Genomic DNA, 14,855 nt, shown 5'->3' on the forward strand with positions numbered 1-14,855 from the left:
CGAATCTTGTTTGTATTGCCATGCATGACCACGAATCCTTCCTTAGTGATATTAACACTGCTGTCCATGTCTTCAAACATCCAGACCAGTGTCCTCTGGGAGCTGTGGGACAGAGGGAAACCAGGGTGAATCACACACATATGCATCTCTATTGGTATCGTATTTTAAACCAACCTGGTCCTAATATATTAAAACACTACATTTGGTTCCTGTGTGTTTTCCTGTGTAGCTCCAGTGCAACTCCATTACCTGTAGTTGAGGCTGTTATACATATGCACCTCCTCTGGAGTGTAGAGCCGGATGTGATCTTTCGAGTAAGCTCCTCCGCCAACCACCTTAAAGGTATAGCTGTAGTGTAACAATTAGAGACAGTATGATATCAAGCCATGGGCTTCAACAACAGCAATTAATGTATAGAAACCACAAAGACGTTTCTTTTTATGTCTTGAGTACAAAAAGGTAGCACAAGAGGGGATGAAATTAATATGAGGGGGGGGGGGGCTTACCTCCCGAGGAATCTCTCGGACTCTCCAGAGACCATGTCCTGGATCAAGAAGAAGGGATAGAACACTGCAGACAGAGACACAATGGAGGACATGTAAATTGGGTAGGTAGTTGACGGCAGGTAGCCTAGTAGTTAGAGCGTTGGGCCAGTAACCCAAAGGTTGCTGGATCGAATCCCTGAGCTGACAAGGTAAAAACCTGTCCTTCTGCCCAAGCAAGGCAGTTAACCCACTGTTCCCCTGGCGCTGAAGACGTGGATGTCGATTATTGCAGCACCTCTCTGATTCAGAGGGGTTGGGTTAAATGCAGAAGACACATTCCCTATTTAGAGGGGGCTTACATTATACATTTTCACTGCCGTGCTCCCCGCCGCACTAATGTACAAGATGTATGTGTGCAATTTAGATTTAGGTTGAGGGTCAAAACTTATGTCTTCGCAAACGTTGACTATTTCAAATCAGGTTTAGTTCAGGGTCATAGTCTCACGGTCTTCGTAGTAAAAGCAAGGCATGATGGGGTCGGGTTTGGGGCAGTTGAAGTAGCGCTTGTTGTTGTTGGCACACTGCTCCAGGGTGGTTGTGATGTCAAACGCCAGGCGGTTCCCGGGGGGGCAGCCAATGTAGATGGGCACCCTGTGCAGCCCCTAAGTGGTGGTGCAAAACAAAACGGAATATCAGTTACAGGTGGCAGAGACATGTATGCCTGGTCACACTATAGGGCTGAGCTGAGCTGTATTGGGCTAGCCTGGTAACACATCCACCATAGTTGCTGGAATTGTGATGGAAAGGATGACATGAAAGGAAAATAATCGAGCCATGTGAATTATGCATTAGATGGCATTGAATGGCCTATAGCACCAGTATTTTCAATGCATTGGGTTGTCTTGAAGTTGACCCTACTAAGTGAGTCTAACAAAATAGGACAGCATAGATGGAGTACAGACAACATAATACTGACTCTAAGGGCTATCCCCTGGTCTTTCTGTTGGTAGCACTTCATCTCCGAGCTGCTCACCTGCATTCACACATCAGAGAGAGAGAGAGAGAGAGCGAGAGAGAGCGAGAGAGAGAGCGAGAGAGCGAGCGAGAGCGAGAGCGAGAGAGAGAGAGAGAGAGAGAGAGAGAGAGAGAGAGAGAGAGAGAGAGACCTGGTGGATAGAAGACTCAACAACACTACTCATAAAACATCTCCAAACATTCAGAGTTGTAGCATTCCCTGTCAAATATATGAGCCATATTGTTCCAGGCCCTCGCCGTTCGCATCTCACCCTTAGCAGGAGGTTGAAAGCCAGGAGCCCCTCACCCGCCAGCACTTGACCGGGAAACAGCCCCCTGTCTTTCACAGTCACCTGGGAACGCGGAAGAACAAAATTTTGTTCTGTTATGGTAACACTATACAGTTTGTCCTGTTTGCTCAGTTGGTAGAGCACGCTAGGGTCGTGGGCCATGGGTTCGATTGCCACTGGGGCCACCGATGTGAAAATGTATGCATGCTCTGGATAAAAGTGTCTGCTAAATGGCAAATATTATATTACACTGAGCTGTGAGCACACTTCCACTGTGATCAACTGAAAATATGTGAAAATGAAGCTGTGTGAGAAATATGTTGTAGGTTGTAAAAGTCAAGGACATACTGAGGTATCTTAGGCTTGGTTTCTGTATGTGTTACCTTATATAACACGGCCCCTCTGTTGAAGAGCTCGTTCCTGGTCACAGACACATGGATGTAGCGGTTGTTGGATACCTCAGCTGAGAGCCAGATGTAGTTGATGTCACTGAGCTCTTTAAGGTACGACAATCATTAGAGACACACAACAAATGACGTAAAACATCACAGGAACGCCAACAGAATGCTCTTAAACAGTTCATTAGTATGTTGAAATGATTTTCACTGGTGTATGACTTGAGTACAAACAGCATTCACTTTCTTTTAAATATAGCCTAATGAACATGAGCCCATTCTCTGCTCCCACCTCTGGGTTTCTCCTCCACAGAGAGGTGTTTGGCTGAGCCGCAGGCGATGTAGATGGAGAAGGAGAAGGAGGAGACCCGGTCCAGGTACACCATGTCTGGGAAGGTGATCTCCGAACTCATGTAGGCCCGGGAGTAGCCCCCAATCTCCACGTTGAAGCCTGTGGACGACACGCCGTTGCTAGCCATGTAGAAGTAGTAGTCCTGGAGAGCCAAGAGGACATGATTGGTATTAAGGGTTAAAAGGAAACTTTCATGTGGAGTGACAGATGGTGTATATATGTGTGTGTTTTCTGTGCAGGGTCAAACTCTTAGAAGAAGAATCTGACCGCATATATAACTTTGTCCTTCCACCAGCGCCAGGTTGGGTTATGGACGGGATCGCCAATGTCCTGGAAAGAGGTAAAGTCAATCAAGTCAGTATCGTTAAATCCTTCACAAAAGCAATGCCTCCTCTGGCAATCACAACAGCACTGAGGTGAGGGATTTCACCAGCCTGATGGGAGGTGGTAATTTTACACTGGAGCTTGAGGAAGGAGAATGAAGGAGTAGGACACAATCCCAAATCGGCCCCTCGATTCTTCACTCTATGCACTTGTGGAGATCTGAGGTAGATAATGGTCAAATGTTTTTTAACCCTTATTTTACCAGGTAAGTTGACGGAGATGACTTTCTCATTTGTAGGACCTGGGGAAATCCTCGCATCTCCACAAGTGAATTGGGGTCGATTTGGGATTGGGCGTGGTATGGAGCAGACAGACGGCTGATGTAGGCCTACCATGATGTAGTCCGAGTGCAGTTGGAGCAGGTGGTGCAGCAGGCCCTGGTAGGTGGCCAGGGAGGCAGTGGTCTGGAGGCCCAAGGAGGTGGGCACCAGGGGGGGCCGGGTCAGGTATTGCTGGATGCGGTTGTAGGGCTCTGGGTGGGGCAGGTCTGCCATGTGCTCCCAGAAGAAGGGGCAGGTGAGGGGAAAAGAGAAGGCACTGAACGACCTGGGGGGAGAGGGGAAAGGGCGGGAGAAAGGAAAATATAAAAGGAAAGGAAAATATATATATATATATATATGTCAGTAGAAAACCCAGATAAAGGAACAGTACTCCAAGTGGTGGACTTTGCGGGGGGTGGTCGAGAAGTGGCTATAGGAAAGTATCTCTGGCACAGGCAGCTCCCTCTTCACCACAGAACCCTTTCCCTTAGAGTCCACTGTGTAAACCACCTAATGAGAGGAAAGAGAGACGAGAGAGAGGGTTTACCGTCAACCTCCCACAGGTGGAATTATACAACATCTACACTGAGAAAACTAAACATTAGGAACACCTGCTATTTCCATTGCAAAGACTGACCAGGTGAAAGCTATGATCCCTTATTGATGTCACCTGTTAAATCTGTGTAGATGAAGGGGAGAAGACAGGTTAAAAGAAGGAGTTTTCAGCCTCCAGACAATTGAGACGTGTGCCATTCACAGGATGAATTGACAAGACAAAAGATTTAAGTGCCTTTGAAAAGGGTATGGTAGTAGGTGCCAGGTGCACCGGTTAGAGTGTCAAAAACTGCAACGCACTCAGGTTTTTCACATTCAGCAGTTTCCCGTGTGTTTCAAGAATGGTCCACCACCAAAAGGACATCCAGCAAACTTGACACAACTGTGTCAAGCATTGGAGTCAATATGGGCCAGCTTCCCTGTGGAATGCTTGATACCTTGTAGAGTCCATTCCAGACAAATTGAGGCTGTTCTGAGGGCAAAAGGGGATGCAACTCAATATTAGGAAGGTGTTCCTAATGTTCTGTACACGCAGTGTATATTCTCATGAAAACAAATAGGCGTAGTGCACACTCAGATTGTACAAGTGATGTACAACCTATTTTATATAACAACTGTGATCAAACCTTAAGACTGCCACAACTGTCTGATTCTACCACAATACACTTGTCAATCTGGTTAATCATACACATCCCTATGAGACTGATACACAATCCACGTTTATAAATTGATAATAGTTATAGGGTTACCTCCTGCAACTGTTTGTCCCAGTCGTAGAAGACAGTGAGAAGGCTGTGGGTCATGGAGTAGGAGCTGTCGCCCTTCAGAGCCTGCAGGCTAGAGAAGGCCTGCCAGCCCAGGGAGGGGCGCACTCGCATTACCTGGTCCACGCCCTCCTGCCCCCACCACAGCTGAAACACACACACGTGCACACAAACAAACATGCTCACACACACTGATTTTATATTGTCACAAATGAGTGTTTCATTTCACAAAAGTTTTTAACACAAATACACGTAATTTCACAATGAATGAGCAAAAAAGTACTACACACGGATATACCTCTTCGGTCTCTGTGACGAAGGCGAACTCTCCGTGGTAGGACAGAGTGAAGTACTTAATCATCTGATCCAGAGGGAAGCCATTAAAGAACAGGTAGCTCATCCCCTGGTCTTGACTGTTGAGAACCACAGACAAACGATAGACAAAGACTTTCTGCAAATATGACCTACCTTCATGCAAGCATCATGTACAATTGAAGTCGGAAGTTTACATACACCTTAGCCAAATACATTTAAACTCAGTTTTTCACAATTCCTGACATTTAATCCTAGTAAAAATTCCCTGTTTTAGGTCAGTTAGGATCACCACTTTATTTTAAGAATGTGAAATGTCAGAATAACAGTAGAGAGAAAAATGTATTTCAGCTTTTATTTCTTTCATCACATTTCCAGTGGGACAGAAGTTTACATACACTCAATTAGTATTTGGTAGCATTGCCTTTAAATGGTTTAACTTGAGTCAAACATTTCAGGTAGCCTTCCACAAGCTTCCCACAATATGTTGAGTGAATTTTGGCCCATTCCTCCTGACAGAGCTGGTGTAACTTAGTCAGGTTTGTATGCCTCCTTGCTCGCACACGCTTTTTCAGTTCTACCCACAAATGTTCTATAAGATTGAGGTCAGGGCTTTGTGATGGCCCCTCCAATACCTTGACTTTGTTGTCCTTAAGCCATTTTGCCACAACTTTGGAAGTATGCTTGGGGTCATTGTCCAACCAAGCTTTAACTTCCTGACTGATGTCTTGAGATGTGTTGGGGATAAATCAGAATTAGTTGGGTAACATAGATAAGATGTTTTATTTTCATTATATGCTTGTGAGTTACTTCTCATCAGAATGTATCTTGTTGTACTATATGGTGGCCATTTGCAGTTATCTGTTCTCTGTCAGGGTTCAGTTACTTGGGCCGCAGAGAGGGGAGAGGTCAAGCGTGTCGTCATGTGTAAACGTATATTTTAAACCATGTGAAGGGATGATTGAGGGGGAACCAATTATCTCTTGGCTCCACCATGTCTGTGTGCCAGTCACTCCCTACTTTTCCCATCGGGGAGAGGAGGATGGCAGTGTCTGGAACCATTCTATGTTCCCTCTCTCGTTGCCCTTATCTTGACCTAGAGGCTCACTCTCCTCTCCGTGAGCTTGTCCAGAATTGGTTGTATTTGGGATGGGAGTGTCTAAAATGACAATTGATATATATCATTGGTTGGGGGTAATGTCTTGGTACCACTTTGTACCAAGAACGAGATAAGAACTTTGTTTAGCCAATGCTGTCTGGCTATGGGATACTCCTCTCTGAAGTAAAGTCTTTCTTTGTGTAAGTTCCTAAGACCTGTGGTTTGTCATGTCGACTAGGGGGGGTGAATCTTTGCTATAAAAGATCTCAGTTGCCATTATGTTGACCACTCTCAACTTTTCATTAGAGATACTGAAATGTTGAAAGTCAAAATGCTATTGCAAAAGCTTAATTATTATTAAAGGTGAAGATTAAGCATAACTCTGACTGGTGTGTGATTTGCTCTCTCATCATTTGGTAATTAAGGAAATTTCCATGACAGATGTTGCTTCAATATATCCACAGAATTTTACTTCCTCATGATGCCAACTATTTTGTGAAGTGCTCCAGTCCCTCCTGCAGCAAAGCACCCCCACAACAAGATGCTTCCACCCCCGTGCTTCACGGTTGGGATGGTGTTCTTCGGCTTGCAAGCCTCCCCCTTTTTCCTCCAAACATAACGATGGTCATTATGGTCATCAGACCAGAGGACATTTCTCCAAAAAGTACAATCTTTTTCCCCATGTGCAGTTGCAAACCATAGTCTGGCTTTTTTTATGGCAGTTTTGGAGCAACGGCTTCTTCCTTGCTGAGCGGCCTTTCAGGTTATGTCGATATAGGAATCGTTTTACTGTGGATATAGGTACTTTTGTACCTGTTTCCTCCAGCATCTTCACAAGATGCTTTGCTGTTGTTCTGAGATTGATTTGCACTTTTCGCACCAAAGTACGTTCATCTCTAGGAGACAGAACGCGTCTCCTTCCTGAGCGGTATGACAGCTGCGTGGTCCCATGGTGTTTATACTTGTGTACTATAGTTTGTACAGATGCACGTGGTACCTTCAGGCGTTTGGAAATTGCTCCCAAGGATGAACCAGACTTGTGGAGGTCTAAAAAAAACTTCTGAGGTCTTGTATTTCTTTTGATTTTCCCATGATGTCAAGAAAATAAGCACTGAGTTGAAAGGTAGGCCTTGAAATACATCCACAGGTACACCTCCAATTGACTCAAATTATGTCAATTAGCCTATCAGAAGCTTCCAAAGCCATAACATCATTTTCTGGAATATTCCAAGCTGTTTAAAGGCACAGTCAACTTAGTGTATGTAAACTTCTTTGGAATTGTGATACAGTGAATTATAAGTGAAATAATCTGTCTGTAAACAATTGTTGGAGAAATGACTTGTGTCATGCACAAAGTAGATGACCTAACTGACTTGCCAAAACTATAGTTTGTTAACAATACATTTGTGGAGTGGTTGAAAAAGGAGTTTTAATGACTCCAACCTAAGTGTATGTAAACTTCCGACTTCAACTATACCTGCGTTTACACACACATGCACCAGGGTTTCCATTAGCCGGTAGTAGCTGGCTATTGGCAGATAAAAAATATATAAACCGAGAAATAAACTTGGCATCAGCTAATTATCCGAAAAAAAAGAAGAAAAAAAATGCCATTGCAAAATAATGCTTTTTAGCCTGTTCATTTATGAAAATACCAGTTGATGCAAATACATTTGACCGCTCATTCTTATCAGTCTATGGGTTACTTTGCATAATTTAGAGGTATTAAATGGCCAGATGTATTTTCATTAGTCGTTATGATTATTATTTATCACACGTGCACAGCATACAGATAAGAGAGTCTAGTTAAAGCTGAAAATCTGTTTCAGCTTCTGTTGCAGCTGGAGTGAAACGTGATTTTTTTTTAAAAGCCCAATCATTGCGCAAACAGTTCTAAATTAAATCGCATGTTAAAAACAGTTTTGATAGCCCCGGCTAAAAAGAGCTACTATTTTTATTTCTCAACTGTAATTGAAGCACGCTTTCCCTTTGCCATTCAAGTGCATATAACGGTAGGCAGGCTTCAGCTCGTCACACACCACTTTGCAATGAGCTGGAGGCAGTATGCATTTTGAAAACATACACTTAATTATTTGAAACCTGATCATTTTACGAAATATTATGAGGAATGTTCACCTTGCTTCAAAACGGCCTAGCCAAAACACAACCAAACATGGGAGGTAATTATTTCATAAATATGCCATTGAAACAAGTAGCCCATTTCTCTCATGTTCTATTGGTTTTCAAATCAACATTCTTTCATTGTCCAGTAGCCAAAGGCACAAACCTGCGCATTGCTCTGCTTATAATGTGAAGAAATAATGGTTTATCAACATTTTAAGCGAAACATTCTGATCTGTTGCATCAGCCTCATGGCTTATTTAGATTTTTTTTGCCTAGGCCTACTGGTTATATGAATGTGGGATATATCATCCCAGAGTCTGTTTGGAATAGGCTATTTAGAATAGGTCAACTTTTCTACTATGGGGGATAATAGATTGACATAGACTAGTGATTTTGCTGTTCATTAGGCCTTACGTTACTCGACATTTTATTCTAAAATCGGAATTGTTAAGTACGCACGCAGTTGCATCATCGAGTTGCATATTCTGTTAATAGGATTAATTAAGTTGACATTTTAGTCATTTAGCAGATGCTCTTATCTAGTTAGTGCATTCATCTAAAGACAGCTAGGTGGGACAAGCACATGACAGGCATAGACAGTAAATTCTTCCTCAAAGTAGAGTCAGAGCTAGAAGGTGAGGAGGAGGATTATTTAAGATACTGCTTGAAGAGGTAGGATTTCAGGGGTGTTCCGAAGATGGGAAGGGACTCTGCTGTCTTAGCATCAGGGGGAAGCTGGTTCCACCATTGGGGTACCAGGAAAGTGAAGAGCTTGGACTGGGCTGAGCGGGAGCTGCCCTAGGGGTGGGAGGGCAAAGAGACCTGAGGTGGCAGAACAGAGTGCTTGGGTTGGGGTGTAGGGTTTGAGCATAGCCGGAAGGTAGGGATGAGCAGTTCCTCTTGCTGTTCTGTAGGTAAGCACCATGGTCTTGTAGTGGATGCGAGCTTCAAGTGGAAGCCAGGGGAGTGTGTGGAGGAGCGGGGTGACATGAGAGAACTTGGAAAGGTTGAAAAACAGGTGGGCTGCAGTGTTCTGGATAAGTTGCAGGAGGTTGATGGTACAAGCGGGGAGCCCAACCAACAGCGAGTTGCAGTAGTGCAGACGGGAGAGGACAAGTGTCTGGATTAGGACTTTCGCCGCTTCCTGTGTGAGGTACGGTCGTACTCTACGGATGTTGTAGAGCATGAACCTGCAGGACTGAGTTACTGCTTTGATGTTTGCAGAAAATGACAGTGTGTTGTCCAGGGTCATGCCAAGGTTCTTTGCACTCTGGGAGGGCGACACTGTGGAGTTGTCAACCGTGATGGAGAGGTGATTTCTGTCATTCTGAGAACCGTGGGTGTCTGGTAAATTAAAATAATGCCAGCCAAATGTTTGGCGCCACATTTTCCTAATGGAAACCCTTACACGAACGTTATGCACACACTTCTGCTACTTTCTAGCCTTTATTTCAGAGACGGTTTCAGTTGTGTGTGCTCACAGTCCAGTCGCTCAAATCTATAGCTATACGAACCCTAAATATAAGCTAGCCGCTCTCTCTCTCTCTCACACACACACACAGCTGAATACCCACGAGCAGAGCAGAGCGTTGCCCCAGATGTAGAGGATGGCACTGATGGGGTTGAACACCATGCCCCTCAAGTGCAGAGTCACTGTGACATTTTCCTGAGTCTTGGTCACCACCGTGAACGAGTCTCCACTGCCTGCACAAACACACACCGTTACTCACCCTAATGCAAAACAAGTCAATATTTCACATAATACAGTGAGGGAAAAAAGTATTTGATCCCCTGCTGATTTTGTACGTTTGCCCACTGACAAAGAAATTATCCATCTATTATTGTAATGGTTTATTTGAACAGTGAGAGACAGAATAACAAAAAAAAACAGAAAAACGCATGTCAAAAATGTTATAAATTGATTAGCATTTTAATGGGGGAAATAAGTATTTGACCCCCTCTCAATCAGAAAGATTTCTGGCTCCCAGGTGTCTTCGATTGGAACGAACTACAAAAATCTCTGAAACTGGAAACACTTATCTCCCTCACTAGCTTTAAGCACCAGCTGTCAGAGCAGCTCACAGATTACTGCACATAACCCATCTATAGTTTAGCCCAAACAACTACCTCTTTCCCTACTGTATTTATTTTATTTATTTATTTTGCTCCCCATTATTTTTATTTCTACTTTGCACATTCTTCCACTGCAAATCTACCATTCCAGTGTTTTACTTGCTATATTGTATTTACTTTGCCACCCTGGCCTTTTTTTTTGCCTTTACCTCCCTTATCTCACCTCATTTGCTCACATAGTATATAAACTTGTTTCTACTGTATTATTGACTGTATGTTTGTTTTACTCCATGCGTAACTCTGTGTTGTTGTATGTGTCGAACTGCTTTGCTTTATCTTGGCCAGGTCGCAATTGTAAATGAGAACTTGTTCTCAACTTGCCTACCTTGTTAAATAAAGGTGAAATAAAATGTAAAAAATTATACAGGTAACGAGCTGAGATTAGGAGCACACTCTTAAAGGGAGTGCTCCTAATCTCAGCTTGTTACCTGTATAAAAGACACCTGTCCACAGAAGCAATCAATCAATCAGATTCCAAACTCTCCACCATGGCCAAGACCAAAGAGCTCTCCAAGGATGTCAGGGACAAGATTGTAGACCTACACAAGGCTGGAATTTTAACGGTTGTCTTGGGAAGAAGGAGAGGACGAAAGCGCAGCGTAGTAAGGGTTAATCTTATTTTAATGAAACTGAACACTTTCAAAAACAAAACAACAAAGTGAAAACCGAAACAGTTCTATCTGGTGCAGACACACAAAGACTGAAAATAACCACCCACAAAACACAATAGAAAACAGGCTACCTAAATATGGTTCTCAATCAGGGACAACGATTGACAGCTGCCTCTGATTGAGAACCATATCAGGCCAAACACAGAAAATCATAGAAAAACGAACATAGACAATCCACCCAACTCACGCCTTGACCATACTAAAACAAAAGACAAAACAAAGGAGCTATGGTCAGAACGTGACAGTACCCCCCCCCCCCCCCCCCCCCTCAGGTGCGGACTCTGGCCGCAAAACCTGAACCTATAGGGGAGGGTCTGGGTGGACGTCTGTCCGTGGTGGCGGCTCTGGCGCGGGACGTGGACCCCACTTCACCACAGTTTTTCTCCGCCTCATTGTCCGCCTCCGTGGCCTCTTAAACACGGCGACCCTCGCCACCGACCTCGGACTGGGGACCCTAGAAATGGGCCCCGATAGGGCGGGAGACTCCAGCGGCGCCGGACAGGCGGGAGGCTCCGGCGGCCCAGGACAGGCGGGAGGCTCCGGCGGCCCAGGACAGGCGGGAGGCTCCGGCGGCCCAGGACAGGCGGGAGGCTCCGGCGGCCCAGGACAGGCGGGAGGCTCCGGCGGCCCAGGACAGGCGGGAGGCTCCGGCGGCCCAGGACAGACAGGAGGCTCCGGCGGCCCAGGACAGACGGGAGACTCTGGCGGCTCAGGAGAAGAGGAAGGCTCTGGAAGCGCTGGACAGGCGGGAGCACCTGTAGGGAGAAGACGGAGAGACAGCCTGGTGCGGGGTGCTGCCACCGGAGGGCTTGTGCATGGAGGTGGTACCGGATAGACCGGACCGTGCAGGCGTTCTGGCGCTCTTGAGCACCGAGCCTGCCCAACCTTACCTGGTTGAATGCTCCCCGTAGCCAGGCCAGTGCGGCGAGGTGGAATTGCCCGCACTGGGCTGTGCTGGCGAACCGGGGACACCATGCGTAAGTCTGGTGCCATGTACGCCGACCCAAGGAGACGCACTGGAGACCAGATGCGTAGAGCCGGCTTCATGGCACCTGGCTCGATGCCCACTCTAGCCCGGCCGATACGAGGAGCTGGAATGTACCGCACCGGGCTATGCACACACACCGGGGACACTGTGCGCTCCACTGCATAACACAGTGCCTGCCCGGTCCCTCTCTCTCTCCGGTAAGCACGGGGAGTTGGCACAGGTCTCCTACCTGACTTCGCCACACTCCCCCCACGCTGCTTGGTCCTTTTTTGGTGGGTGTTTCTATAACGGTTGTCTTGGGAAGAAGGAGAGGACCAAAAAGCAGCGTGGTAAGGGTTCATCTTATTTTAATGAAACTGAACACTTTCAAAAACGAGGAATGGGCTACAAGACCATCGCCAAGCAGCTTGGTGAGAAGGTGACAACAGTTAGTGTGATTATTCGCAAATGGAAGAAACACAAAAGAACTGTCAATCTCCCTCGGCCTGGGGCTCCATGCAAGATCTCACCTCGTGGGTGTCATGTATTGTCATGTTGTGTCTTGTTTCTGTCCTTTCTCTTCACCCTGTCTCCCTCTGCTGGTCGTACTAGGTTACCTTTTCTTCCCCTCTTTCCCCCAGCTGTTCCTTGTCTTCTCTGACTACCTCGTTCACCCCTTTTCCCACCTGTTCCCTTTTTCCCTCTGATTAGGTCTCTATATCTCTCTCTGTTTCTGCTCCTGTCTTTGTCGGATTCTTGTTTGTGTTATTCATGCCTGAACCAGACTATCGTCATGTTTGCTGCAACCTTGTCCTGTCCTGTCGGAATCTACCGGTCCATCTGAGCCTACGTTTGTTTTGTTATTAAAGAAGCTCTGTTTACGTTAATTCGCTTTTGGGTCCTCATTCACGCACCGTAACAGAAGAATCCGACCAAGAATGGACCCAGCGACTTCGGATCCTCTCCACTCAGCCGTCGAGATCCAGGGAGCGATGCTAGGCAGACACGAGCAGGATTTGTCTGCTGCTCGACATGCCGTTGAGACCCTGGCCACCCAAGTCTCCAACCTCACAGAACAGGTTCACCATCTCCGCCTCGATCCACCGGCCACTTCCAGGGCTTTCGAATCTCCGGAGCCCAGAATCAATAACCCGCCGTGTTACTCTGGGGAGCCCACTGAATGCCGCTCGTTCCTCACCCAGTGTGATATTGTGTTTTCTCTCCAGCCCAACACTTACTCCAGGAGCACTGCTCGTGTCGCCTACGTCATATCTCTCCTTACTGGACGGGCTCGTGTGTGGGGCACGGCAATCTGGGAGGCAAGGGCTGAGTGTACTAACCAGTATCAGGACTTTAAGGAGGAGATGATACGGGTTTTTGATCGATCTGTTTTTGGGGAGGAGGCTTCCAGGGTACTGTCTTCCCTATGTCAAGGTAATCGATCCATAACAGACTACTCTATTGAGTTTCGCACTCTTGCTGCCTCCAGTGGCTGGAACGAGCCGGCTTTGCTCGCTCGTTTTCTGGAGGGTCTCCGCGCAGAGGTAAAGGATGAGATTCTCTCCCGGGAGGTTCCTTCCAGCGTGGATTCCTTGATTGAACTCGCTATTCGCATTGAGCGACGGGTTGATCTTCGTCACCGAGCTCGTGGAAAGGAGCTCGCGTTCTCCGTTGCCCCCCTCTCCGCATCACTACCATCTTCCTCTGCCGGCTCGGGTGCTGAGCCTATGCAGCTGGGAGGTATCCGCATCTCGACTAAGGAGAGGGAACGGAGAATCACCAACCGCCTCTGTCTCTATTGCGGTTCTGCTGGTCATTTTGTCACTTCATGTCCAGTAAAAGCCAGAGCTCATCAGTAAGCGGAGGGCTACTGGTGAGCGCTACTACTCCTGTCTCTCCTTCAAGATCCTGCACTACCTTGTCGGTCCATCTACGCTGGACCGGTTCGTCAGCTTCCTGCAGTGCCTTAATAGACTCTGGGGCGGAGGGCTGTTTTATGGACGAGACCTGGGCTCGGGAACATGACATTCCTCTCAGACAGTTAAGGGAGTCCACGGCCTTGTTCGCCCTGGATGGTAGTCCTCTCCCCAGGATTCAGCGTGAGACGCTACCTTTAACCCTCACTGTTTCTGGTAATCATAGCGAAACCATTTCTTTTTTAATTTTTCGTTCACCTTTTACACCTGTTGTTTTGGGCCATCCCTGGCTAGTTTGTCATAATCCTTCCATTAATTGGTCTAGTAATTCTATCCTCTCCTGGAACGTCTCTTGTCATGTGAAATGTTTAATGTCCACTCCCCCCCGGGGTAGACTATACTCTCTGTCGGCTCCCGAACGTAAGGCTCTCGAAGATTATTTGTCTGTAGCTCTTGCCGCCGGTACCATAGTCCCCTCCTCCTCTCCCGCCGGAGCGGGGGTTTTTTTTGTTAAGAAGAAGGACGGGTCCCTGCGCCCCTGCATAGATTATCGAGGGCTGAATGACATAACAGTGAAGAATCGTTATCCGCTTCCTCTTATGTCTTCAGCCTTCGAGATCCTGCAGGGAGCCAGGTTTTTCACTAAGTTGGACCTTCGTAACGCTTACCATCTCGTGCGCATCAGGGAGGGGGACGAGTGGAAGACGGCGTTTAACACTCCGTTAGGGCACTTTGAATACCGGGTTCTTCCTTTCGGCCTCGCTAACGCTCCAGCTGTCTTTCAGGCATTAGTCAATGATGTCCTGAGAGACATGCTGAACATCTTTGTTTTCGTTTACCTTGACGATATCCTGATTTTTTCACCGTCACTCCAGATTCATGTTCAGCACGTTCGACGTGTCCTCCAGCGCCTTTTAGAGAATTGTCTTTTTGTGAAGGCTGAGAAGTGCTCTTTTCATGCCTCCTCCGTCACATTTCTCGGTTCTGTTATTTCCGCTGAAGGCATTAAGATGGATCCCGCTAAGGTCCAAGCTGTCATTGATTGGCCCGTTCCTAAGTCACGCGTCGAGCTGCAGCGCTTTCTCGGCTTCGCGAACTTCTATCGTCGTTTCATCCGTAATTTCGGTCAGGTGG

At 46.5% G+C, this 14,855-nt stretch overlaps 1 protein-coding gene across 1 annotated transcript in view; it reads right to left on the reverse strand.

The window, feature by feature from the left end:
• Nucleotides 1–14,855, reverse strand: part of LOC110533498 (cation channel sperm-associated protein subunit gamma) — a 35,571-nt gene that overhangs the window by 8,233 nt on the left and 12,483 nt on the right. The window contains exons 7-20 of the mRNA XM_021617763.2: nucleotides 9,609–9,738; nucleotides 4,798–4,912; nucleotides 4,485–4,646; nucleotides 3,572–3,690; nucleotides 3,253–3,466; nucleotides 2,804–2,866; nucleotides 2,477–2,678; nucleotides 2,173–2,285; nucleotides 1,772–1,852; nucleotides 1,462–1,518; nucleotides 991–1,147; nucleotides 507–570; nucleotides 250–348; nucleotides 1–102 (exon numbers count right to left, since the gene is read on the reverse strand). Coding sequence (XP_021473438.2) covers nucleotides 1–102; nucleotides 250–348; nucleotides 507–570; nucleotides 991–1,147; nucleotides 1,462–1,518; nucleotides 1,772–1,852; nucleotides 2,173–2,285; nucleotides 2,477–2,678; nucleotides 2,804–2,866; nucleotides 3,253–3,466; nucleotides 3,572–3,690; nucleotides 4,485–4,646; nucleotides 4,798–4,912; nucleotides 9,609–9,738 — 1,678 coding nt within the window. The remainder of the gene's footprint in view (nucleotides 103–249; nucleotides 349–506; nucleotides 571–990; nucleotides 1,148–1,461; nucleotides 1,519–1,771; nucleotides 1,853–2,172; nucleotides 2,286–2,476; nucleotides 2,679–2,803; nucleotides 2,867–3,252; nucleotides 3,467–3,571; nucleotides 3,691–4,484; nucleotides 4,647–4,797; nucleotides 4,913–9,608; nucleotides 9,739–14,855) is intronic.

This window comes from Oncorhynchus mykiss, chromosome 10 (genome assembly GCF_013265735.2).
Source record: "Oncorhynchus mykiss isolate Arlee chromosome 10, USDA_OmykA_1.1, whole genome shotgun sequence".
Taxonomy (NCBI): Eukaryota; Metazoa; Chordata; class Actinopteri; order Salmoniformes; family Salmonidae; genus Oncorhynchus; species Oncorhynchus mykiss.